The sequence below is a fragment of the Tursiops truncatus genome, chromosome 1 (assembly GCF_011762595.2).
Source record: "Tursiops truncatus isolate mTurTru1 chromosome 1, mTurTru1.mat.Y, whole genome shotgun sequence".
Taxonomy (NCBI): Eukaryota; Metazoa; Chordata; class Mammalia; order Artiodactyla; family Delphinidae; genus Tursiops; species Tursiops truncatus.
This window is the reverse complement of record NC_047034.1, coordinates 61,793,722-61,819,184: the sequence shown is the minus strand read 5'-3', so window position 1 is coordinate 61,819,184 and position 25,463 is coordinate 61,793,722. Positions and strand designations below refer to the sequence as shown.

Genomic DNA, 25,463 nt, shown 5'->3' with positions numbered 1-25,463 from the left:
CGGGAAGATCCCACATGCCGCGGAGCGGCTGGGCCCGTGAGCCATGGCCGCTGAGCCTGCGCATCCGGAGCCTGTGCTCCGCAATGCGAGAGGTCACAACAGTGTAAGGCCCCCGTACCGCAAAAAAAAAAACAAAAAACAAAACCCGAGTGCTGCCAAGGTGGGGTAGTTTGAGAAGCGACTAAACTTTACCTCCAAGTCAAATATGTCCTCCACTGGCTGCCTCAGTACTGAAATGCCCACTGCTGAGTGAAGGCGCTGAAGCCCCTGCTAAAACACAAGTGCCCTCTGGGAGGGAGGGAAGACACGGTGAAGTGACTCTCTTCCTTTAACACGCAGGGCAAATCCATTTCCTTAATTAGCCCCTCTCATCCATCCATCCCTAGAAACCATGGGTAACGTTGATAGAAACAAATGCAATTAGGAAATTGAGGCTTGGAGAGAAGCAGGACGGAGTAAGAAGGAAGGGAAGAGAGACAGGATAAGAGAGGCTGAGAGTAAACCAGCTTTGCTGCCTGGTGAGGATCAAAAGGGTAGGTACTCATTCATTAACACCCACCCAGCAAATGGCTGTTCCAGGGACTCTGACAGACTCTGGGGACAGAATGGCAAGCAGAGACAGACACAGTTCCTGCGTTCATGGTGTCTGATCCTCTGCATGAGTCAAATGATAATAAATACAGAATCACAGAGGCCAATGTAAAACCACCATGGTAACAAGTGGTACCCATTCAATGACAGGATATAACAGAGGATTGGGGCATGAGGAGAGGTTGTCCTTAGGAAGGGCCTTCTGAGTTGACATTGGAGAATGAACAGGAGGGAACCACAAGAAAATGGGGGTTGTGACCTCCTCGAGGGGTGGAATAGGGAGGGTGGGAGGGAGGGAGACGCAGGAGAGAAGAGATGTGGGAACATGTGTATATGTATAACTGATTCACTTTGTTATAAAGCAGAAACTAACACACCATTGTAAAGCAATTATACTCCAATAAAGATGTTAAAAAAGAAAAAAAAGAAAATGGGGGAAGAGGTGAGTGGGGGAGAGAACTGCACTGTGCAGAGATCAGGGCACAGGAGAAGGTGGGCCACGTTCCAGAAACTAAAACAAGCCAGTGAGTAGAGATGGAACCAAAGGGGTGGTTTGGGGGGTTGTGATTCCCCCTGTGTGATATCCTTTAGCCTCCCATGATGACTCCAAATAAACGCAGAGGCCAAGTACAAACATCATACTTGTGCCATCGGGGAAGTTTAGGACAAACTTCACCCCTCAAGATTCTCCTACAAAGCAATTCCGAAGTTATACCACTCCCAGTGCAGCCAGAAATATGGGATGGGCCCAAGTCTGAGAGGCCATGACAGCAATTTGAATCTTTTTTTTTTTGCTATCTACCATCTATGATTTATTTCAAGCAGTTCTTTTGAGTATGAGGGTTCTTTTTTTTGGACTTTCTATAAGGGATACACTTTATTTATTTTTTAACATCTTTATTGGAGTATAATTGCTTTACAATGGTGTTTTAGTTCCTGCTTTATAACAAAGTGAATCAGCTTTACATATACGGAGAGTTCTTGCATCAAATGAGCGAACACTCAAAGGAGGGAGAGACAAAAGGTACTTGTCAGTTAGAAAATCACTGATGTCTATCTTTCCATAATTAAATTAGGAGAAAAATGAAGAACCCACTGGTAGCAGGAAGAAGCAAGAGTCCTCTAGAGTCTGGCATTTGGTGAGCTAGATATTCAGTTGCTGTGGATTTCCACTGTTTTTCCCCAGGCAGAACATACGGCAGAGACTTGGGAACGCAGGTACCTGAAGCCAGATTAGGCTTACATTCCATAACTATGTTGCTTGCAGGGCTATTGTTACTATACTAGATGGCTGTGCCCCAGAGAAATGGGGTGCTGGTCTGTTTCCACGAATCTTTATCCCAGTCTTCATCGCAAGGAGGGCACTGCCAAGTGCTCTCAGCCAGCCTCTTGTCTAAGTTTCCTGGTTTGGTTGACAACATCCTGCTCAATACAACTTTTGTCGTCACAATTTGAGTATGATGATTGATTTCAGCCCAAGGAATATGGTGAAAGGGACAGGTAGCCAATTTGCAACATCAGCACAATTTGTCAGTTTCTTCCAGTTTGGAAATGAAGGAGGCGAATCCAAGGGCACGCTCCAAACACGGATCCCTCCCCAGTAGCCTTCGCCCCACAGCCGTGTCCCAGCAACGCTCACTTCCGGTCCCTGATGTTGGGGGCAGGGTCCCCACTTCCTGTGCCCGGCAGTCTCGGTTCTGGTCACAGCGTGGGACTAGGGGCTTGGCTGTGGGCGTCGTGGTCGCCACACTCCATGGGCCCCCTTCTCCAGCCCTTCCCACACCTCAGTGCCCCCCTCCGGGGGCCCATCCTCTTTTAGTCCATCCTCCTCTGGCCCCCAGAATGCTAGTGACCTTGCGGGAGTGAGACTTGGGCTGCCTTCCCTGGGCTTTTTGGAGGCCGTTTTAGAAAAGAGAACCAGGGCTTAGAAATGGGCACTGGGGGAGGCAGTGGGGCTGGTTAGAGGCCAGGTGTTGGTTGGAAAGAAGCCTTATTTGGGGAAGTTGTCCAGATAGAAAGTTAACTTAGATTTGGAGGGGAGAGAAAGGAAAATTCTAAAGGAGATAACTGGGCAGAACAGCCCCCAAAAACCAACCACCAAGGACAAGAATCTAGTTGTTTATGTTCAGCACACGTTGTAGAGTCTCACAATTTAAAGGTCAATAGTAGTATCTGAGAATGCTCGGTAAGATGGATGCCCTAGTTGGATTAAAGGGAGTTTTAGATTTGAGGAGAGAACTCAATGAAAAGAGTCAGAGAGGAAAAGAGGACCGGAAAGTTATAACTCGATAGTAGAAAACCAAACATATACTGTGAGCCCTTGTTCTGGAAACTATGATACCAAGGGGAAAAAAAAAAAAAAAAAAAAAGCATAAGCAGTAGTTCTTATCCCCAAGCTACTTAGGAAAACAAGTCCCAAAGTGGGTGAAAGCTTAAATGGCAGTTAACAGAGGGTCAAAAAAGTGGCTGAGACTTCAAATTCAAATCAGGAAGAAATCACTGGGGCCCAAAGTTACCTAGGAAGGCTATATGGAGAGAAAGGACTTGTGATTTTTTAAGGTTAGAGAGAAAGGAAGGTGTTGACACGACAGGTAGGCCTGATGATAATATTTTTCCAGACCAAGAAGTTCAGCATGTGATATGACAAACATTTTTGTAATGTTCAAGGTGTAAAGGTATAGGAGGCAGTCTAGGTGCTGAAATATTGGGATATGGGGGAACGTTTCAGTGGTTTATAGAGCCTAAACGTGACTTAGGAGAATCTATCCTCGCGATATAAGTCTTATCCTAATAGTAATGGGAAATCAATGAAGAGCTTTAAGTAGGGGTAGTGACATGGTCATAATTTCATTTGAAAAGCTCAGTTTGGCTTCAGGGTGGACAGCAGATAGGAGAAGGGATAAAACAGGCTCCCAAAGCCAGCTGGAGGCTATGGAAGTAGCTTAGGAGAGGCAGCTTACATCGGTGAGGTGGCAGAGGAAACAGAGAAAGATGAACAGACTCAAGAGATGTTGGAGGGCTACAATCATCAGGACATACTGATGACTTGAATTTGTAGCTGAAGGAGAGGGAGCTGTTAAGGGTGATATGGTGGCATCAAAATATGGTCCCAAAATACTTTGAAATTCCTCTGGTTACCAGGGGGTAAGGGTGGGGGGAGGGATAAATTGGAAGATTGGGATTGACATATACACACTACTATGTATAAAATGGATAATAAGGACCTACTGTATAGCACAGGGAACTCTACTCAATACTCTGTAATGGCCTATATGGGAAAAGAATCTTAAAAAATGGATAAATGTATATGTATAACAGATTCACTTTGCTGTACAGCTGAAACTAACACAACATTGTAAATCAACTATACCCCAATAAAAATTTAAAAATAAATAAATACATTAATAAATAAATAGGACTCATATCCACTCCCTTGAGTCTGGGTTCTGTGATTGCTTGATCGATAGAATGTGGTGGAAGTATGGTAATAGATGCTGGATCAGTATCTGGGCCCAGACTTTAAGATACTGGCAGCTTCTACCTTCTGTCTCTCTAGATGTTTGCTCTTATAATCTAGCCACCATGCTGTGAGGAAGCCCAAACTTCCCCGTGGAGAAGTCCACAAAGAGAGGAACTGGAGTTACCACCCACTTGCCAGCCAGTGAGCCAGCATTTTGGAAGTGGGTCCCCCAACCCCAGTCAAGTCACTCCAGTTGATAGTGCAGGGAACAGGGACAAGCTGTCCCTGCCAAGCCCCATCCAAGTTGCAGATTTGTGAGCAAAATAAATGTTTTTTATTATTATCTTAAGTTACTAAGTTACCACTAAGTTAAGGGGTAGTTTATTACAGAGGAATAGAAAACTGTAATGGATGACTGTTGGGTTTGTGGCTTTCATTCCTGGATGGATGGCGTGGCATCTATTGATGTAGAGGTCACTGACAAAGACCCAGATATGGGGTCAAAGACCATGAGTTTGGTTTTCAGCTTGTGAGTTTGAACCGATTCTGAGATGTCTAAGTCGAGAAGTCATGCGGACTGTTGGATTTATGGTTCTATGGCTCAAGACAGAGGTTGGGTTTGAAGACAGAAATCTGTGAGTCACTTGAAATGGGTGTCAGCTAGAGATGTGGATGTGGATGTAGAAGGGGGTCTGAGTGCAGGGAGCTCTGCCGTTTCATGGTGGGCTGAGGAGCGTGAAGCTGCAAAGAAGACATGAAAGGGTTGGGCCAGGGATGTCGGGGCAGAACCAGGAGACGGGGAATCATGGGAACTGACAGAATAGAGTGTTTCGGGAAAGAAGGAGGGATTAGCAGGGTGAGGAACTGCCAGGGGTACAAGCATCTGCTGAGCCAGGCGCACTTTCCCCCAGGCTTCCTTCCTGCTGACCAGCATCACAGTAAACAGCGTCGCTGGGTCACCAAGAAGCCCTGGGATGGGACTCTGGAGGGCAAAAAGGCCAGGTGAGGATCACAGCCATGCCCATGAACTAATTCTTTCCCGGAGCCTTGTTTCTCAAACTAGTCCCTGGAGCAGCATCACTTAGGAGCTTGCTAGAAATGCATAATCTCGGGACCTACTGAGTCAGTCTGTATTTTGACAAGATCCCCAGATGACTTCTATGCACACGAAAATGTGAGAAGTTAACACACCAATGTAGAGGCTGGGCATTAACTCAGGGAAGCAGTGAGATGGTGCAAAACTGAGCTGCAAGTCGCATGCAGAGAATCAGCCCTAGTCACAGAGATGGCTGTTCATTAAGCCTATCTTTCCTCAAGGTCCAATAGGCAACTCTGAACCTAGACTTTGACATCAGAGTCACCTGGGTAACTTTTCAGAATCAGAGAGATGCCCAGATTCTGCCCCTCTGTATTCTGAGTCAGAAGGTCTGGGGGAAGCAGGGCATTTGTACTTTTACTCCCCAGGTGACTGTGATGGGCAGTCTGGGTTGCCAGCCATGCCCTAAACCATCACTCCTCCCCCTTTGCACACATACCCCTCTTAAGCTGACCATGCATTGCGTCCTTCCCACTTCAAGGCTGGAGCTGGAACTGGAGCATTTTAATCCTGATTTCAGCTCTGACAGGAAGACAGTGTGATTCCACAGGCATATGAGCCCTCCTGTGAGCACTGGCTTCTGAGTCGTGCTCAGGCACCAGCAGGTCATGCCCAGGCTCCAGGTGGGAGCCAGGTCCTGGGGACTGGTGCGGCAACGGGGCTCACAACCATGGAGCAGATGAAAGGCCAGGCTGCCCATCTTGTAGTGCACTTAACGGCTGATACCACTCTGGCTCTGGCCTGAATACCACCCTCTCGGGGTCAAGATGAACTGGGCACAAGGCCACTCTCTTATCTGATTCTCATCAGATGTACATGTCTGAGGCTGAGCCCTGTAACCCTCACAGCCTGGGCCAGGTCACTGCGTGGACTTAGACGTGCAAGAGACACTGGGTCACACTCTGACAGGGAAGATACCAGGGAGCTCCCCGAGCCTGTGTGACCAACAGGATCATGGCACTGCAGAGTGGACAAGCCTAAGGAATGTAGGGAACATTATCCCGCTGGGGACTGTGGCTCTAACAAAGGCCCCAGGGGAGGGATTCTAAAATGGCGCGATCAACCTCAAAAGGACAAGAGCTTGGAAACTTAGTTCCCATCAAAACCCCACCATGGATGAAGCAACCATGAGCTTACTGAAACTTCTAGATGGGGGAGAAAAAAAATTTTTTTTCTCATCTGGAATATTTTGGGATGATGGATTCCCTTATTTCTCAGTGAAAAGCAGTACTTTCCTAAGTTTTTCAAATTTAAGCTTCGAGGTTTCCTCTAGCTGTAGGAAGATGGGGCTTTGTTGTTTGTTTGTACTTTTTATCAAGTCTTCAAAGATTTTAGTGACTCTGGGCAGAGCTTCTCAGAGACTTTTTCCCCCTGGTGGGATCCTCTTTATGTATCTCTTTTCCCGCAGCTGTACCTTCCGTCACATCAAATCTTTCATGGACTCTGGCGGCTGAAAAAATTCCCAGAGTGGAAGAGCCTTGGTCCTGTACACTAGCTGGGGTGTTTTCTCTAGCAGCCTTTGGGAGGGGTGACAGAATCCCTCATCCTCAGTGACTCTCATTCTCTTGGGAGATGTCTGTCAGATCAGAGTGATCGGACGATTGATCACCAAAGTCTAGTTACTTCCCTATAATTTACACTTGCCCACACTAATAACAACAACAACAATAATAAATAACTGGCATTTACTGAATGCTTATTATTTATGTGGCAGGCACCGTTCCAGGGTCTTTACGTTGACAAACTCATTTATGATCCCTAATAACCGAATGAGGTACAGTATGCATTTTGGCACATTATAGGTTACCTCCTCCGTTTCACAAATTAGGAAATAAGAGATTTATCGAGGTCAACTAATTTGCCCCACGCTGAAGTCAGTTAAGGAAGAGGGCCTGCCCTTCTCAAGTGCCGTCTGAGGGGGAGGGTGTGGGAGCATCTGCCAGGGAGGGAGAGGTATTGTGTCACTGACATTGTTTGGAATTGTCAGGCTGACTTTTATTCCATTTAAGTACTGTTTTTAAATGCTCAAATGCAACACCTTCTGTTTGTGTCGCCTTCATATGACCTTATGTGATTTGATTCTGACTCCCCAAAATCCGATGAGTCCTGGGGTCTATTTTCATCAACTTTGTTATGTTACTCTGCCCGGGACATCAGCAAAATTTAAGTTGTTACTGGGCAAGTTCAGATGAAGAACCGAAGTAGGGGGAAAGCCAGTATGACTTCTGGAACCCAACTTAAACTTAAACTCCACCTCCTCCAGGAAGTCCTCCCTAATTTCCCTGCTCTTCCTCTGGCGTCCTCTCCCGAGCCATGGTGGGGAGGGCCACCCAGCTGCTTTTACATCTGACCTTTGAAGGCCTTCATTGCTCACTTGTACATAGCAATGACTATTTCACCCCAAACATTTCCACTTGGCAAACACATGCCGGGAGCTAGCCAGCAAGCCCAGCTTCCCCGGCCCCACTGCTCCAGCCCCTTCCCCTTAGTGTAAAGTATGGAGGCAAAGGTGATGAGCCCGTGGTGCGAGGCAGGGCAGGCTGGGAGGGTGGAGGGAAGGGGGTGGAGGCAGAAGACACACTTTATCAGTGTGTCTGAACACAAACCCAAGAGCTGGTTGAGCTGGATGAGTTCACCCAGGGGTCACATGCCTTCTCACAGGAAGAGGTGAAATGTACTGCTCCAGGCAGTTCACAGTTAAGCCCACATTTCAATCTAAGCTGGGTGCACGTTTTGTTTTGTTCTGCTTTGTTTTCTTCCCAAGCCCAAATCCCCTCTTTTGATTCATGCATGGGTTTTGGGTTGCAGCCAGACTACAGATGCAAGGGTGTGTACTGGGGTAGGGGAGGAGGCGGGGCAGGGGGGAGACTTCTAGGCCCTATAAAAGAGGATCAGAGGTCGCTGGCCCAGCCCAGAAAGGGTGGTCATTTCCTTTCAGCCTCCTACCCTCTGGGCTTGAAGCACATCCTTGCAGTCTGAATCTGATGGCTGAGACAGGTCCCTCATGACTGCAGTCATTCCAGACCCCTCACTCCTGTGGTGCCTGCACAAACTATGTGCTCAGTAAAGAGCTGTGTGAATGAAGGAATGAACCAAGTATGCCCTCTAACCTGATGACGAGGGCCCCTCTGCCCCAGTTAGATGAGCCTCCTGGCAGGGCCTTTGGGTTTGACCCAACCCTTCCCCAGCACTGGGCCATTCTCCAGCCAAGAGTTCCAAGGTCGTGTTTTGAGAAATGGGGCAGGAGGGGGAGCCTGGGGGTTTAGGAGAACCACCCTGGGCTGGCAGGCCAGCTGGCCTGGGGCTTGCCTGTAGGAGCTGAAAAGTGAGCTCTAACTCAGACCCTCCTCCATTCTGCTTCCCAGCCCTGGGGGCTCCCAAGTTTCCTGGTAGAACTCTTCACCTCTTCCTGTAACCAAGCAGGATTCCCTGGGGACTTCCCAGGACAGACTCCTCTCCCCATGTCCTCTGCCTGTCTCTTGTTTGTAGAAAAGCTTTCATCTCCCACACCTCCCCTGAGTCACAAAAATCTGGATCAGGAATTAATGCAAAAATAGCAGTTGGGCCAGGAGAACTGGTAAGAATTTAAATAGTAAATCATCCATCCTGCAGTCACAGAATGTTTAGTTCCTCCCTGAAGTACCTAGATAGCAGTATCTGATGCACATTTCCTGAGTTGTTTTACAGTTGCTAAAACCCCCAGAAAATGGAAGAAGTTAAGTACTGGATGACCATGAGTATGCAGCTCCCAGACCTATTGGAGCCTGAGGATTGGTGATGTTAACCCCTGTGACACCATCCTGTTACCTCACCATCAACCAATCAGAGAAATGTGCACCCGCTGTTCACATACCCTGTGACTCCCCTCCCTCACCTTGCCTTTAAAAATGCTTCCCTGAAACCTATTGGGGAGTTTGGTTCTTCGGAGCATAAGCCACCTGTTCTCTCTGCATGGCCCTTGCGATAAAACTTTCTCTGCTCCAAACCCCGACATTTCGGTTTGTTTGGCTTCACTGTGCATGGGGCACACGAACTTGGAGTCGACATGCCCCAGTTTTCCCAGATCCCTGAAGCCCACAACAATTTCTAATTGCAAGCTGACACAGAGAAAGACAAGTACTGTATAATATCACTTACATGTGGAATCTAAAAAATACAACAAACTAGTGAATAAAACAAAAACGAAGCTGACGCACAGACATAGAGGACAAACTAGTGGTTACCAGTGGGGTGAAGGAAGAGGAGAGGGGCAAGATTGGAGTAGGAAAAAAAAAAGGGTTATTATGGGATTATATGAAATCGTGTGTGTGAAAGTTTGCCCGTTGTAAAGCACTACAGAATTTAAAGAATCTTTCATTCAATGAGAAATAATCTGTTTAGATGTAAAATGTGGCTGAATTTTAAAATAAATAAATAAATTGCAAGCTGATGAGATTCTCAGCATGTTCAAATACACTGAATTAAAGATAGTCCTAGGGCTTCCCTGGTGGCGCAGTGGTTGAGAGTCCGCCTGCCGATGCAGGGGACACGGGTCGTGCCCCGGTCCGGGAAGATCCCACATGCCGCGGAGCGGCTGGGCCCGTGAGCCATGGACGCTGGGCCTGCGCGTCCGGAGCCTGTGCTCCAAAACGGGAGAGGCCACAACAGTGAGAGGCCTGCGTACCGCAAAGGAAAAAAAAAAAAAAAAAAAAGATAGTCCTAAAATCCCCCCAACCCCCATCTCTCAACTTCCTTGCTCATTCTACTTCCTGTCGGTGCCCAGGACTCTAACGCCAAGACCTCCATCCTAACCCTTAGCACTCTGTGGGTCCTCACACAATGACTTTGCTATTTAGCACTTGATTTGGAGTCTACCATTATATCGGCGAATGTCTGGTTTTTATTTTGTGGGGTTTCCCCATGTTTTGAGTTTTCAATGACCAGAGTATCAAGAGAGCTAAAGGGCTTTGGCCTTTGGAAAGGGTCGTTCTATTTCTAACTGGCTGTTTTTCGAAGGGTTTGAGTCTTCTCTTGCTCTGTAGATGATATTGGGTAAGTTGCAGCCTTTCTCTGCCTCAGTTTTCCTATATGTGATAACAGATGTTATCACTCTTACCATTGCCTCTCTCTCTGGTTTTAAGGCAATGATTAAAATCTCAGGTAGTGAACACAAATCCTGGATCCACACATCCTGGCTTTTCTGGGACAACCCTGATTTTAAATATTTTTGTCCCAATTGTCAGATCTTATGTCTGATCTGATGATCTGATCTGGGATCAGAAAATATCGTTTTGAGAGTATTATGAATTCCAGAAATGGGCTGAAATTTTATTTACTAATATGAGAATAAAAAACATTCTGATTCTGGGCGCTGGCCCGGAACCCGCTTTTTGAACGACAGACGTGTCATTCTGCCCAGCAGGAATACAACTGTGTCATTGGAGGCCCTCCCTGGGGGAACTCTGGGAGACCCTCAGCATTCAGCCCCTGTCTCGCCCACCCCTGGGCACTACTCACCTGCACAGAGCACCCACATCACGGGCTGCATCTTCCCCTCCATGGTCTTGCGTCCTCTCTGCCCCGAGTCCAGCCTGGCGCTGGTGGGCCCCTGACTTTAACCAGTCTGGGCTGACTGGTTAAAGCTACGACAGCCTCTGGCCCAGTCCAGACTTCGATCCCTGTGGTTTCTCCCTTCCTGTCTACCTTTGCCCAGCCTGGCCCCCATGGCCCACCCCTCGGCTGGACTGACAGGTGAGCTCACCTGTGGGACTGGACTGCTCCACCCACTTCACCAAAGGCCCCAAAAGGAACGTTCTCCACCTTCTCAGTTACCTCTCCTGCCTTCTCTCCACCTAGCAGGTGGGCAAAATCCTGAGCTTCTCACTATCACGTGGGCTTCACCTATAAGAGACAGGAAGTTGCCGCCTCGTAATATGAAGGGAAATGATCTCAGAGGAAGGGTTTCAAAGCCAATAAAAAAAGGGTGTTAGTCACAATTGCTGAAATACTTCAAGGCATAATACGATCTGTTAATCTACTTCCCTTCCGGTCTACCTCACCACCATGCTAGAGACACAGTCATGAGGAAGACTGGAAATCTCTACCCCCCAGAGAACTATTAATCTGGTCAGGGAGGAAGATAGTATACAAGGAACCAAGATAGTCAGAAATACAGTGACCAGTTTGTCTCAGTTTGCTTGGAACTCTCCCAGTCTTAAAACAGAAGGTCCTATGTCCCAGGAATGTCTCCATCCCAGGCAAACTGGGATGGCTGGTCACCCTACTTAAAGACTGCCAGGGGCTTCCCTGGTAGCGCAGTGGTTGAGAGTCCGCCTGCCGATGCAGGGGACATGGGTTTGTGCCCCGGTCCAGGAAGATCCCACATGCTGCGGAGCGGCTGGGCCCGAGAGCCATGGCCGCTGAGCCTGCGCGTCTGGAGCCTGTGCTCCGCAACGGGAGAGGCCACAACAGTGAGAGGCCCGCGTACCGCAAAAAAAAAAAAAAGAGTGCCAGTGCTATGGGGAGCATTACCTGGGAAATGACATAGATAATGAAATTGAGGCAGTGGAAGGGGTTCCACCTTAGACCTGGGTGATCAGAACAAAATGAGTATTATGATTCTCTATTTTACAAACAGGCTTCTAAGTCTCAAAGAAGTTAAATGGGTTCTCCAAGGTCACATAGCTAAGAAGTGGTTTTCTGATTTCTAGTCCACCAGGCTAGGGACCCAGATGTCACCCTCTGTGAGTTCCGGGGTGGTGAGTAAGGGTTTAAAGGGTATAAAGCAGACAGAAGCCCTCTGTCCTCTCTCCTCCTATGTGGTCCCCTCTTTATCTGCTGCCTCTCTTAGGTGTGCTGGCTCTCCATCTTTCCCCCACCTCCCACCCATCTTCTTCTTCCCTATCCTGAGGGTCTGTCATCTTAAGCCTCGCCCTGACTGATGCCACCCTTCAGTCCCCTGCCCCATTCCCATCCACTCTCCATCCCTCCCTCCTTCATCTCACCTCTTTCTCATACCACCTTTCATCTTCATGGAACCTTGAAGGCTGGAGGTGAATTGAACTCCCATGGTTACTCAGTTGTGGTCATTCTTCCACTCTTCAACAGACACTCACTGAGGCCCTATGTGACACTCAGGACAGGGGTTTGGCCATTGGTGATGCCACGTGCCTCCTCAGAGATGCCTTCCTGGACCACTCTACCCAAAGGAGCCCCCATCCCAGCTTTGCCAAGTTTCTGCGCACAACTCTGTTTTCTTTCTTCAAAGCTCTAACCACTATATGAAACTAAGTTTTGCTACCCCAAAACATTTTCCATGCCAACCCCTCTGGAATTCCTTCCCCCCACCATATCTGCTGTTGTAATCCAACATGTGCTTTAAAGCCCAGCTCATATATTATCTGTTCTTTCATGAAGCCTTTCCTGACTTCTTCAGCCAAAAGGGCTCTCTCCCTCCTTTGAACTCACACGGCACCCTGGATCTCTCTTGGGATACTAACTAACTACATTCTGCCTTCTGCCTGAGTTATTTTTGGTCTGTGTCTCATCCCTCCTAATAAACTGTGAGCTCATTCATTTATTCAGCCAATTGTCATTGTGCCAAGCATTATTCCACCTGGCTGGGAACAAGCACCATTTTAAGCCTGTAATTGTGTGTCTTACTAACTTTGATCAAGTATAGAGCCTGATGCAAATAGATATCAGTGGATACTTGTGAATGGGTAGACAAATGGCTGAATGGATGGATGGAGGAATGGGGTCATTAGAGAACGTGCGGGGTGAGGGAGTGAACTATTGGGTTATTGGACTTTGCTTTGATCGGAATGATGGTGGGAATTGGTGTAGTGGAGTAGGGTGGGCTATGAGCACATTTGAAGTTTGAGAAGCTTATGGAAAGTTTATATCACCCGGGGTTGCCAATTGACCATCACCATGGGAGGTGAATGTGGGGCAGGGGTTGTGGAAGGGGAGCACAGCTGTCCGGTTCAGTATCCAGAGTCATCTCTGTCCAAAGAAATGGAGCCCTGGTCACAAGAAATGATTACCCTTTAGTCTCACCACGCTGCTCTCCCAACATCTATCAGAGGACCCTCCCCATTCCATATATCTGGTATTTTTTTTTTTCCAACCCCTTCTGTGCTGACATGGGGTTAAAGTACAATTTAACGTATTCTCCTAGATCTTTGGCTTTAGATTATCTTCAGATTTTGAATAGCGGCCCCAGGCTGGAAGGCATGGAGAGAGAGCCCAAATCAAACTTTTTCTTTAGGCCTCTCTGTCTACGAAGAATGAACCTCTCCCAACTCTGCTGCTCATGTCAGTGTCCAGAAAATCAGGCAGGAGGGAAAGAGTTAAGTGGGGCCTGCTTTCGGGTCTGGGTCCTGAGCCTGCATTCCTTCCTCCCAGAGATCTGCCAGGCTGTGGGACCAGAAGCTAAGTTTAGAAGCTGGCTAGGGTTTCCTGTGAACAGCTGTCCTGCCCCTCAGAGAAGGAACACGGGAGAGGGGAGGTCGGTCCCTCTCACTGGTCGGAGCTTCTGGCCATTTCGTCTGGGTCCCTCAGCCTTTGGGTGGCTGCCCCTTGGTGCGGAGATACAGGCAGATCAGCGGTGAGTGTGCTTCTCCCTTCATTTTGTCCTGTGAGCCCAGGACTTACAAACAAAGGGGCGGCAGCTCTGCCCTGAGTGTCAGGGCCCAGCCATGCCTGGGACCAGGTCCTGGGGGATCTCATATTCCTTAATAGGCTGTGGGACGGCGCCTGAGCCAAAGGTAGTGGCTCCTGTGGCCTTGGTTAGAGACGCTGAAGAAGGCATCTTCCCGGTAAAGACAAAAGATGTGTGTGTGTGTGTGTGTGTGTGTGTGTGTGTGTGTGTGTGTGTGTATGAGAGAGAGAGAGGGAGAGAGAGAGGCAAATTTCTGGTTCGCCTCACTGCTTTCTTGCTGGCATCTGTGGAAGGAGCCAAGTTGTCACTTCTTAAATCTTGCGACTCCAAGGTGGGCTGTTTACACGGCCGGGGTGTGCATCTTGGTGTCCTGATAACAGTAGCTGGATCAAGTCTGACTGGGTTTTCCTCATGGGTGATCTCCCCACTAGGCTATTAACATGTGGTGACTTTCCCATTCCTAGTTCCACTGAGGTGACATCACTGACACACCCTTTCCCCCAACAAAACCTCCAGAATCAGGTTTTCTAACTGCCCTTTTCATGCCAAACCTACAGGGGCTGACAGGCTGTCATGGCAACAAGTGGGGACCCGGAAGAGGAGCAGGTAGTCCCAAGTGAAGAGGACGAAGCCAATATGAGAGCCGTGCAGGCTCGGTACCTCCGGAGCCCCTCCCCCAGCCAGTAAGTGTGCACTTGCTGAGTTCTGCATCCCTCCAACCATGGCGGGAGTGGGCTAGGGAGCATGATGACAAGTGGGCCCCAGGGAGCCTGCAGCCACCACCTTAAATTCACTCATTCAGCAAACATTGTTGAGTACTTTTTATGTGTCATACTTTCTGGAGGAAGCAAACATGCACACAAACACACTGCAACATGGCATGGTAAGTGCTAGGATTAGCATGCCTAGGGTCTAGTGGTGGGGTGGGGGTAAGTGGGGGCAGGCAGGGAAAGGAGCACCTGGGCTTGGAATTGTCATAGGAGGCTTCCTGGAGGAGGTGATGCTGGATTTGAACCTCAAAGGATGAGTAGGAGTCTGGCAGTTCTCCCTGGACGATAGTGCTTGAGTTCCTAGAACTGAGGTTGGAAATGGAGATGGTAGACCACAGATCATAGTTGCTTTATTTTTTCTGTTTTTTGTTTGTTTGTTTGTTTGCGGCATGTGGGTCCTTAGTTCCCCAACCAGGGATCGAACCCATGCACAGAGTCTTAACCACTGGACCAGCAGGGAAGGGTAGACCATAGATCATAGATAAGAGAACGCATCAGGACAGGACGAGGACCCTAAGACATCAGATCGTAGTACTAAGATAATTTTGTATCTGTGATCAAGCTGTGTCTTTCAAACTGGGATTTGTGCATGCCTGGGGGTAAGTGGCAGTGTGCCCAGGGGTAGATGACCACATGCATCTTCCTGGAGGGTCTTTTTTATTCTGTGACAAGTAATTTTAAAGTTTCTTTTACATAAAATCATTGAGGATATACGATGACGTAGAATGAAAAATTTGTGTAAAATTTTAAGAAAAATCCCAAGGCATCAAAGAAATGCTTAATTGCCTGCGAAAGCAGTAGTGTATGTGCCTATCCTTTTTCTTCTGCCATAAATAATAGTAGGGGATCTGACTTCCAATCTTAGCTCTGTCACCAAATTTATGTGAAGAACCACTTTAATTCTTGAGTCTGTGCCTCCTTACCTAGAAAAAGGGAAGCAAAGACTCAGTATCTCAACGTAAGGTTACATCAGAGTAGCTCTGATTCTGCTTGACTTTCCTTTTCCTCATGTCTCCTGGGGTCTTGCTGGCTCCTGTTTCTCAGGACACAAACAGGCTTCCCCTTTGGAGTGAAATGGGAGCAAAGGCTGCTCATCACCCAGGGGCCAAGGCACTTTGTCCAAATGGAGCTTGGGGACTTTTACTTTAAAATTGAGCCTTATGTTCTACTTAGAAAAACTGTTAGGATTGAGAGATTTAAACCTTTTTTTTTTTTTTTTTCTTTTCCTTTTGGTAGGCGGGCCTCTCACTGTTGTGGCCTCTCCCGTTGCGGAGCACAGGCTCCGGACGCGCAGGCTCAGCGGCCATGGCTCACGGGCCCAGCCGCTCCGCGGCATGTGGGATCTTCCCGGACCGGGGCACGAACCCATGTCCCCTGCATCGGCAGGTGGACTCTCAACCACTGTGCCACCAGGGAAGCCCCGGATAGAGAGATTTAAAATGTAGCCCTTCCCTCTCTACACTCCCAGACAAGGCAGAGGTAGTGTGCGGTCAGTCAGGGTAGGCGATGGCTTCGTGTAGTAGTTAGGGTAACGCCAGCTGTAATAGCAAATGGACATTTCTTTCTCACTCAAACACATTTCAGAACAGGTACCCGAGCAGTGATTCAGGAACTGAGGCTCCTTCTATCTTATAGATCCTCCATTCTAAGGCCCGACTTCTAAATTCACTGTGTTCGTCAGCACCAAGACAAAATGGGGAAGTGCACGAAAAATCTCTCGGGAGGATTTTATGGGCCAGGGCTGAAAACGGCCATTTTGCTTCCGCTCGTATTCCATTGGCTGGACCTCAGCAAGGCCATGCTTTCTTGTAAGGGAGGACGGGAAATGAGGTCCCTGAGCCCAGGGAAAAGAAGTGGGTTTGTTAACACACATCAGTCGCAGCCCCAGTAACCCTTTTAGGCAGTTAATATTCGTGTTTCCTTTAATCCCACTCATAGAGCACGCTTATTGCCTCCCCAGGGAGACAGCCCCAAATCCCATTTACCAACTTCTGCAAAGTTCAAAGGCTAGGTTCTCTGGAGGGTATGCCTCCTCCCTCACAGGGCTGAATGCAGCTCCTCTTGGTCTGACCAGGATGACTGCAAAGAAACAAACAAAAACAAAACTCCCATAGGATCAAAGGAGGAGTGGGAGATACAGCAGCCATCGGCCCATATAATTAATGAGGCTGTTGAGTGTCTTTGCCCCAGAAGTGGGGAGACCTCCTAGCTGTGACTTTGATGTGGCCCTTGGGGTGGAATTCCTTTGTCTGCTGTTCTCTGGGGCTTCCAGCTTCATCCCCTGAGGCTTTTTCCTTGTCTGTTATTCTCCACAGCCACATCTGAAGCGAGGTTGGAGAGGGTGTCTTCCTTGAAGGCTGTATAGCTTTTACAGACTTGTCCTGCTTATGGAAACTTGGGGGTCCAAGGGCTGTTTTAAGGTTTATACCACCCAAAGGCCTTTTTTTTTTTTTTTAAAAGGCTTTTTAAGTCTCATGGTTTCTTGGAAAATGTGATCTCTTCAAAAACTTAATTGGTTTCTGATCTACAGAGACCAGACAACTCCATGTGCCAGGAATCACACCCATAGTTCTTTCCCATAGATATCATCTTCAATCCTAATTTATTTCTTTGCTTTCTTGTCTACATGTTTCACTCTCAGTTTAATGACAGCCATCTTGAGAGATTATCTGAACCTTTACATTTGAGAGGGAAGTTCAGGATGCATTTGTAATTTCTAGTATAATTGTTAAAAGTTATTTAGAATGTACAGCCAACCAGCTAATGAGGGGAGGATGCAATAATACAATATATAATCAATCCAGAAGAAGTCAAGAGAGGAGAGAAAAAAATAATATAGAAAAAGAATAACAAATAATAAGAAAATAGAAGGTTGGAAGATTTAAACCCCAATATATAAGTAATTACATTAAGCATAAATAGACTTAATATTGCAATTAAAAGAAAAAAATTGTCAGACAATTTTTTTTTACAAGCCTACACACTTTTTACAAGAGATTCACCTTAAAAATAAAGATGTACAAAGGTTAACAAAGGATAGAAAACTTATACTACACTGTTCTGGTTACTATTACTCATAACTTCAAAACTTAGTGGCATAAAACAACCATTGTATTATGTTCACAGTCTGCAACCTGGACAAGGCACAGTACTGTGGCTTGTTTGCTTCAAGATGTCTGGGGCCTCAGCTGGAAAGACTTGGAGACTGGGGGTGACTCAGCAGCTGGGGACTGCTGTCATAGAGGTATCCTCATATATTTGGCACTTCGTGTCAGGACCTCAGCTAGGCAATTGGCCTGAACACCTAACATGGTCCTTCCATATGAACTCTCCGCGTGGGCCAGCGTGGGCTTTCTCAGAGCCTGGGAGCTAAATTCCAAGAAAACAGGACAGAAGTGCATTGATTTTCATGATCCAGCCTCAGAAGTCACATGAAGGACCACAAAGGTTCAAAAGGAGGCAACATAGTCTCCACCATTCCACTGAAGGAGTATCAAGGTCACAGAGTAAAGAGAGCACATGGGATGGGATCCATTGTGGCCAACTTTGGAAAGTATCAGCCGCCATAATCTCAAATGCTAAAGGAAAGCAAGCCAGTGAAGTGATTTATTGGTATAAGACAAAGAAAACTTTAGGGTAAGCACTACTGGGGACAAAGAAGGATGTTTCCTAACAACTTAAGGTTCAATTCACCATATAATAGATATATGCATTTTAAATTTCTACGATCTGATAAAGTAGCCTCAAAATACGTAAAGCAAAAAATTGACAGAACTGAAGAAAAAATTAGAATTCACAATCTTAGTCAAATGTACATTTATTTATTTTTTTGCGGTACGCGGGCCTCTCACTGTTGTGGCCTACTCCATACTCGTCAGACTGCCTAAAATTTAAAGACCAACGAGAGCAAACATTAACGAGGATGTGAAACAATCAGGACTCTCCTGTTCATTGATGGTAAGAGTGTAAATTAGTATAACCATTTGGAAAACTATTTCATAGTATCTAAACACATCCTTGTCCTATGACCCAGCAGGCTCACTCCTGATACATACCTAACAGAAGTAAGTACATATGTGCACCAGAAGAGAAGTACTAATACTAGAATGTTTTAGCAGCTAACAGTCATTAAGAATATAGAATGTTTAGAGAGAGTGAATGGGAGGTGGAGCCGGGGGAGCTGCTCTTGTAGCCGCCCCTGCTCTTCGGCATCAGAGCTTACCATGATAGCTGTGACCTAAAATCCTCAGGAAGCCCTGGGGTCATGGCCCAGAAGCACCCCGGAGAAGGAGGGTTGTGTGGAGCCCACCACGGTGGTGGTGTCTCCCTCAGGACTTTAGGATCCTCTGTGGACCCTGAAATACTTGCATTCTCAGGACTCAGGGACTCAGCTGGGCCTGCCCCTAATGGTACCCGCTGCCTCACAGCGCACTCTAGTCCTAAGTACACACAGCTCCCAAATCCAGCCCACTGGTCAGATCCAAGCCATGCCCTCCAAGGGGTCCAGGACCCCCTAGGGATGGAGAGGACCCTGATCAGAGTGCGGCATCTTCAGAAGAGTCAGGAGTGGACCAGGAACTCTCAAGAGAGAATGAGGCTGGGTACCAGGAAGATGGGAACCCTTCTTTTCTTTCCATTCCACCTGCTTGTAACTGCCAGGGAACCCCCGAAGGGCCTTACTCTGAGGGAGGAGATAGCTCTTCTAGCAGCTTTTGCCAGCGTTGTACCTCTCCAGCTTTGGGGGAAGACGAAGAGTTGGAAGAGGAACCTCTTAAGTTTCCCAGTGATTTTTCACGTGTGCCCAGTGGAAAGAAACCTGCACCCCGGAGACAACGGCACCGCGTTCCAGCCATAGAGGATACTCGGGAGGGTGGACACAGCGATCCCAGGTCCCCTGGTCGACATCAGCTGGGTTGGAAATGGAGTCGGACAGATAAGCGCAGAGGACTGGAATTGTGGGGGGCAGAGGAACTGTGTCAGCTTGGACAGGCAGGCTTCTGGTGGCCGATCGAACTGCTGGTATTAGTGGGGAGTACGTGGGAACTTGTGGCCATCTCATCTATGCATGCAGGCAGCTGAAAGGCAGTGATCTGGACCTATTTTGGGTCTGGGTGGGAGTCTGGGCAGGGCGGCTGGGGGGTGGGCCCCAGGTGATGTTCCAGTTTCTGAGCCAAGGGTTTTCCTATGGGGCAGCGCTATTCACCCATTTTCTTAGGCTACTGGGTGCTTTGGCCCTTTTGTTGGGCTGTCTACAGTTGGGCTGGTGGTTTCTGGTAGGACCGAGTGACCAGTTAGGCTGGAGGGGTAAAGCCTCTTCCCTTGGCTGGCTTCTCCCAGCTGGCAGTGGAGCCTGATTCTACTGAGAGATAGCAGGCCGTGGCAGCAGCTGGTAAGAATAGTTCAGTGGAGTTGGCTGGAGTTGCCTTGGGTCAAGCAGAGGACCAATAGGCAGGAGAATACACCTGTAGCTAGTGGTCGCTACTGCCAGCCTGAAGAGGAAGTGGCTCGACTGTTGACCATGGCTGGGCTTCCTGAGGATGAGCTAAACCCTTTTCATGTGTTGGGGGTTGAAGCCACAGCCTCGGATGTTGAACTGAAGAAGGCCTATAGGCAGCCGGCAGTGATGGTTCATCCTGACAAAAATAATCATCCCCGGGCTGAGGAGGCCGTCAAGGTTTTGCGGGCAGCTTGGGACATTGTCAGCAACCCTGAAAGACGGAAGGAATATGAGATGAGGCGAATGGCAGAGAATGAGCTGAGCCGGTCAGTGAATGAGTTTCTGTCCAAGCTGCAGGATGACCTCAAAGAAGCAATGAATACTATGATGTGCAGCCGTTGCCAGGGAGAGCATAGGAGTTTGAAATGGACCAGGAACCTGAGAGCGCCAGATACTGTGCTGAATGTAACAGGCTGCATCCTGCTGAGGAAGGAGGCTTTGGGGCATGTTGGGCCTCAAGATCACCTACTTTGCGCCGATGGATGGAAATGCGTATGACATCACAGAGTGGGCTGGATGCCAGCATGTGGGAATCTCCCCAGATACCCGCAGAGTCCCCTATCACATCTCATTTGGTTCACGGATGCCAGGCACCAGTGGGAGGCAGGGAGCTACCCCAGATGCCTGTCCTGCTGACCTTCAGGATTTCTTGAGCTGGATCTTTCAAGTACCCCCAGGCCAGATGTCCAAAGGGAACTTCTTTGCAGCTCCTCAGCCGGGCTCTGGGGCCACTGCAGCCTCCAAGCCCAACAGCACGGTACCCAAGGGAGAAGCCAAACCGAAATGGCAGGAGAAAGTGACGAGGCCCTTCCAGTGCTGACACCGCTTCTGTTTCCTCAAATCAATGTCAGGGAGTCGAAAGGGCTGTGTACAGCACAGGATGGAGTTTGATTTATTTTTAAATATTTAAAAAAGGGAAAATTTTAAGCTCAGATTGTTCACTCAGTACTTACAGGAAGCTCTGGAACCTCTCTCTCTCTTCTACCAGCACCCGGGAACTGAATCTTGTCTTCTGACAATACCAGAGAAATAGGGGGTGGCTAGAACAAAGAACCTAGGGCCAGGACGTGCCCTGGAGGATCTCTCCCATAGTAGTGTGGAAACTGGGCATTTCCCTGGGGTCTGTATGCCTTTGTCTTGTCTTTTGCTTCTACAGCAGATGACACTTTGCCCCCTCTTAAAAAAAAAAAAAAAAGAATATAGAATGTTTAAACAGCATGATAAACTGTCCAATTAACGGTAGGCTAGATAAATAAAGTCTGGTATATGATTTGAATACTGCCCTAGGGCATAGGCATTTTCTTAAGTGCCTATCACTTCGATGTGATTGAGCTGCTCAGACTATTGGTTGGGGAGGGCACTCAGCGAGTGAGAGCTGGCTGTGAAGGTGGAAGGCGGGTCACTGCAGGACGACCAATTCTGCTGGTGTCAGAGTTGCATGTAAAGTGAGCCTGCCACAGAATGAAAGCATTTATTAATAGAGACTTTCTAATAGCATTCAGTCCTTAGCCCTTCCAGCTGCCAGTCCCCTTCCTAGACAAAAACAGGCTCAACCTGAAAGCCCCACTTACATGCTGAGCTCCCTAAAAGCATGGTCCCACATACAGATCAAATTTTCTCTGGGTTCCCAGTGACTCTTCCTGAATCCTATCGGTTTTGATGTCCTTCTCGGTTTGTGTACAGTATACTCCTTAGCAACTTGTTTTTAGAAGCTGATCCCAAATTGGCTAGTCCTTTTCAGAAATTTTTAAGGAAGGCAAACACACAGTAACACTTCATGGACTATCCCTTCCTGCAATTATCATCATAAAATCTGAGGTATAAACAGTTGCATTGACTTTTGAGTCATCATCCAATCAATCCCACTGCATTACACAGAACCAGGCTGAAGCCAGCCCAGATGATTGAGTCTGCAGTATCTTTAAAAATGAAAAGATAACCCACAGGCTGGGAGAAAAAAAATCGCAAATCACATATCTGATAAAGAATTCGTATCCAAAATATACATTAAAAAAAAAAATCTCGGGGTTTCCCTGGTGGCGCAGTGGTTGAGAGTCCACCTGCCGATGCAGGGGACGTGGGTTCGTGCCCCGGTCCGGGAGGACCCCACGTGCCGTGGAGCGGCTGGGCCCGAGAGCCATGGCCGCTGAACCGGCACGTCCGGAGCCTGTGCTCCGCAATGGGAGAGGCCACAGCAGTGAGAGGCCTGCGTACTGCAAAAAAAAAAAAAAAAATGGACAAAAGATTTGAACAGATACTTCACCAAAGAAGATACATGGAAGGCAAATAAACACATGAAAAGATGCTCAAAAGTCTTTGTCATTAGGGAAATGCAAATGAAAACCACCTTGAGGTACTATTACATACATACTTATTAGAATATGTAAAATTAAAAAGACTGACCATATTCAAACATTAGTGAGAATGCGGAGTACTTGGAACAATCCCACTGCTGGTGGGAATGTAAAATCGTACAACCATTTAATAAACTGTTAGTTTCTTTAATAGTTAAACATACAGCTCCCTAAACACACACCTATATCTATATGATTCAGTCATTCTACTCCTAGGTATTTACCCAAGAGAAATTAAAGCCTATGTCCATATAAAGACTTGTACATGAATGTTCATAGCAACTTTATTTGTAGTAGCCTGAAACAACCCAAGTGTCTATCAACAAGTGAATGGATAAATATACTGTGGTGTATTTACTCACTGGAATATTATTCAGCCGTAAAAAGGAATGAATTATTGATTCATACAACAACATGGATGAATCTCAAAATAATTACACTCAATGAAAGCAGTCAGACAAAAAAGAGGACATATGATTCAATTTACAGAAAATTCTAGAAAATGCAAATGAATCTCTGTAGTGACAGAAAGCAGATCAGCGGTTGTACTAAGGAGTACAAGGCAGGGAGTGGGTAGAGGGAGGTCTCACAAAGGGACATGAGGCAACTCTGGGGGGATGATGGCTATCACAATCTTGATTGTGATGGTTTCACAGGTGGATACTTATGTCAAACCTTACCAATCTGCATATTTTAAATATGTGCTGCATGTATAACAATTATACCGCAAATAAAGCTGTGGGGTTTTTTAAAGGTATGAAAAGAGAAATAAAACTCTCTTCTAGGAGGCAGCATGGTGACGTGACGTGGGAAGAATGTAAATGATGTAATTGAGGGCAAAATTAAGGTCAGCTCTGCTCTCCCACTTACTAGCCATGAGAGCTTACATAAGTTAGTCATAAAATTGGAATACCAGTTTTACCCAGTAGTAGAAATAAAACAATATAAGATAACATATATTATTTATAATATATATTACATAAAAATATAACATACATTATTATAATATAACATATATATAGGCATAGTAGGTATTTAATAATTGGTGACTCTCTCCCCTTTTCCTTCCAGAGAAAGATATTTGACAACGATTTTTTTTCAGTAATTCATCAAGAAATTTTTATTTCACCAGAGTCCCACACACTGTAGTTCAAACATCATGTTTCTCTAATTCTGCCACAAGCAAATACTGTATTCTGAGCAATTGATCATTACCCAAGCCTGAACAGTCCTCCCTGTACTTAGTAAGTGCCTGAAATTCCATCCTTCTTGTTTTATCTCTTTAGCTAAAGGCTTGAGCCTTTTTAAAATTGAATTATGCACTGAGTCAGCAAATATCCCACCAGCAGACTCTCAGTTCTAGCTTCTTAGGGCTACGGTAGCAAAGTAGCACAAATTGAGTGGCTTAAAAACAATAGAAATATATTCTCTCGCAGTTTTGGAGGCCAGAAGTCTGAGATCCAGGTGTTGGCAGGGACGCCCTCCCTCCAAAGGCTCCAGGGAAGACTGTCCTTGTGTCTCAGCTTCTATTGGTTCTGGGAGTTTCTTGGCTTGTGACAGCGTAACACCAACCTCTGCCTCTGTCTTCATGTGGCCATCTCTTCTCTGTTTCCTCTTGTGTCTTTTTTTTTTTTTAACATCTTTATTGGAGTATAATTGCTTTACAATGGTGTGTTAGCTTCTGCTTTGTAACAAAGTGAACCAGCCATACACATACATACGTTCCCATATCTCCTCCCTCTTGTGTCTCCCTCCCTCTTGTGTCTTCCTGAAGTCACATTTGGCACTGGATTTATGGTCTATCCACGATTATCTCTTCTCAATGTCCTTGACTTAATTACATCTGGAAATATCCTTATTCCAAATAAGCTTGCATTCACAGGTTCTGGGAGACATATCTTTGACAGGGCCACCATTCAATCACTATAACTTTAGACCCAGCCCTGTATTCTTTTCCGTGGAACCAGGATAGGGCCTTGCAAAAGTCCACCCAGTGCTACAGCCACTGCCAATCAACCAGAGTTAGTCAGGGGATGAAGTGTGTTTGCTGTCCTGGCAGGGAGTCTTAACATTTCCAGCGTCATCTGTAAATCTCATCCTAGGGTGAATTAAGGACCTGAGAAAGGGGTGTAGACAGTGGATAGCGGTGTCAAGTCTTCATTTTTGCCTGACTTAGGCACTGACCTCAAACACCTTAAATTCAAACCTAGCTGCTGTGAGTCACTCTCTCTGGAGGAACACCCGCAGCTAGAGATTCATCCATCTCCCAAGGAGGCAAATTTCCCGAGGTAATTCATGAGTTAACATTAAAGTGTAAAACCCCCTATCCAGTGGGGCCACTTAACCTCCATCAGACCTCCCCAGTAACCCAGATGAGCACAGTTTAAAGTGTCAGTGTGCTTGTGATGCAAACCAGCCTCCAGACAGGCCTCCCTCCCTTATAGGAAGCCTCTGCCCCACAAGCCCTCCCATGCAGCTGGTCTGAAACGTACCTCTGCCTCTTCTCTTCCTCCTCAGCTACGACCAGTTTTCTCTTCCTCTGCAAATAAAGGATCAAACTTCTTTATCTTCTCTTTTTCTGGTGTGAAGAATGTTTTTCTGTTTTCCTTTAATTTTTTCCAAGTCAAAAATCCATTTCTTGCTCTGGCTTCAGATCTGAACTTTTCAAGCTGCCTTGGTGATCTGGGGAGGCCACCTCTCTTGAGAGCATTTTCCCTTCCACCTTCAGCAAAGATCCTTAGCTGTGCTCTGCTTGCCTTTCTTCTCACAAGGTCTGCGTGCCTGATGGTGGCAGTGGGGCAGGAGATGGGGGCATGTAGTGTCAGGTCTGTGTGTCCTCACTGTATGTCCTTGGAAAATGGCTCCTCCCACACACCCTTTCTCTTTTACATTTCTTTTTCCGTGAAAATTTTTCTGCCTTAGCTCTTTCATGGAGCCTGCTGGAAGCAGCTTGCTAAAAATCGATTTGCTTAACTGACTTCTCTCCTTCCTTGGAGCCTGAACTTTGCCTGTGTGGTCACTTTTACTGAAGCTCAGAAACCTGTCCCTTTTTTG

At 46.9% G+C, this 25,463-nt stretch overlaps 1 protein-coding gene and 1 pseudogene across 1 annotated transcript in view; both read left to right on the top strand.

Moving 5' to 3' along the window:
• The first annotated feature begins 14,361 nt into the window (after positions 1-14,361).
• STYXL2 (serine/threonine/tyrosine interacting like 2) overlaps positions 14,362-25,463 on the top strand; it is a 32,916-nt gene continuing 21,814 nt past the window's right edge. The window contains exon 1 of the mRNA XM_033847934.2: positions 14,362-14,471. Coding sequence (XP_033703825.1) covers positions 14,362-14,471 — 110 coding nt within the window. The remainder of the gene's footprint in view (positions 14,472-25,463) is intronic.
• On the top strand, positions 18,765-20,875 carry LOC141276747 (dnaJ homolog subfamily C member 14 pseudogene; annotated as a pseudogene).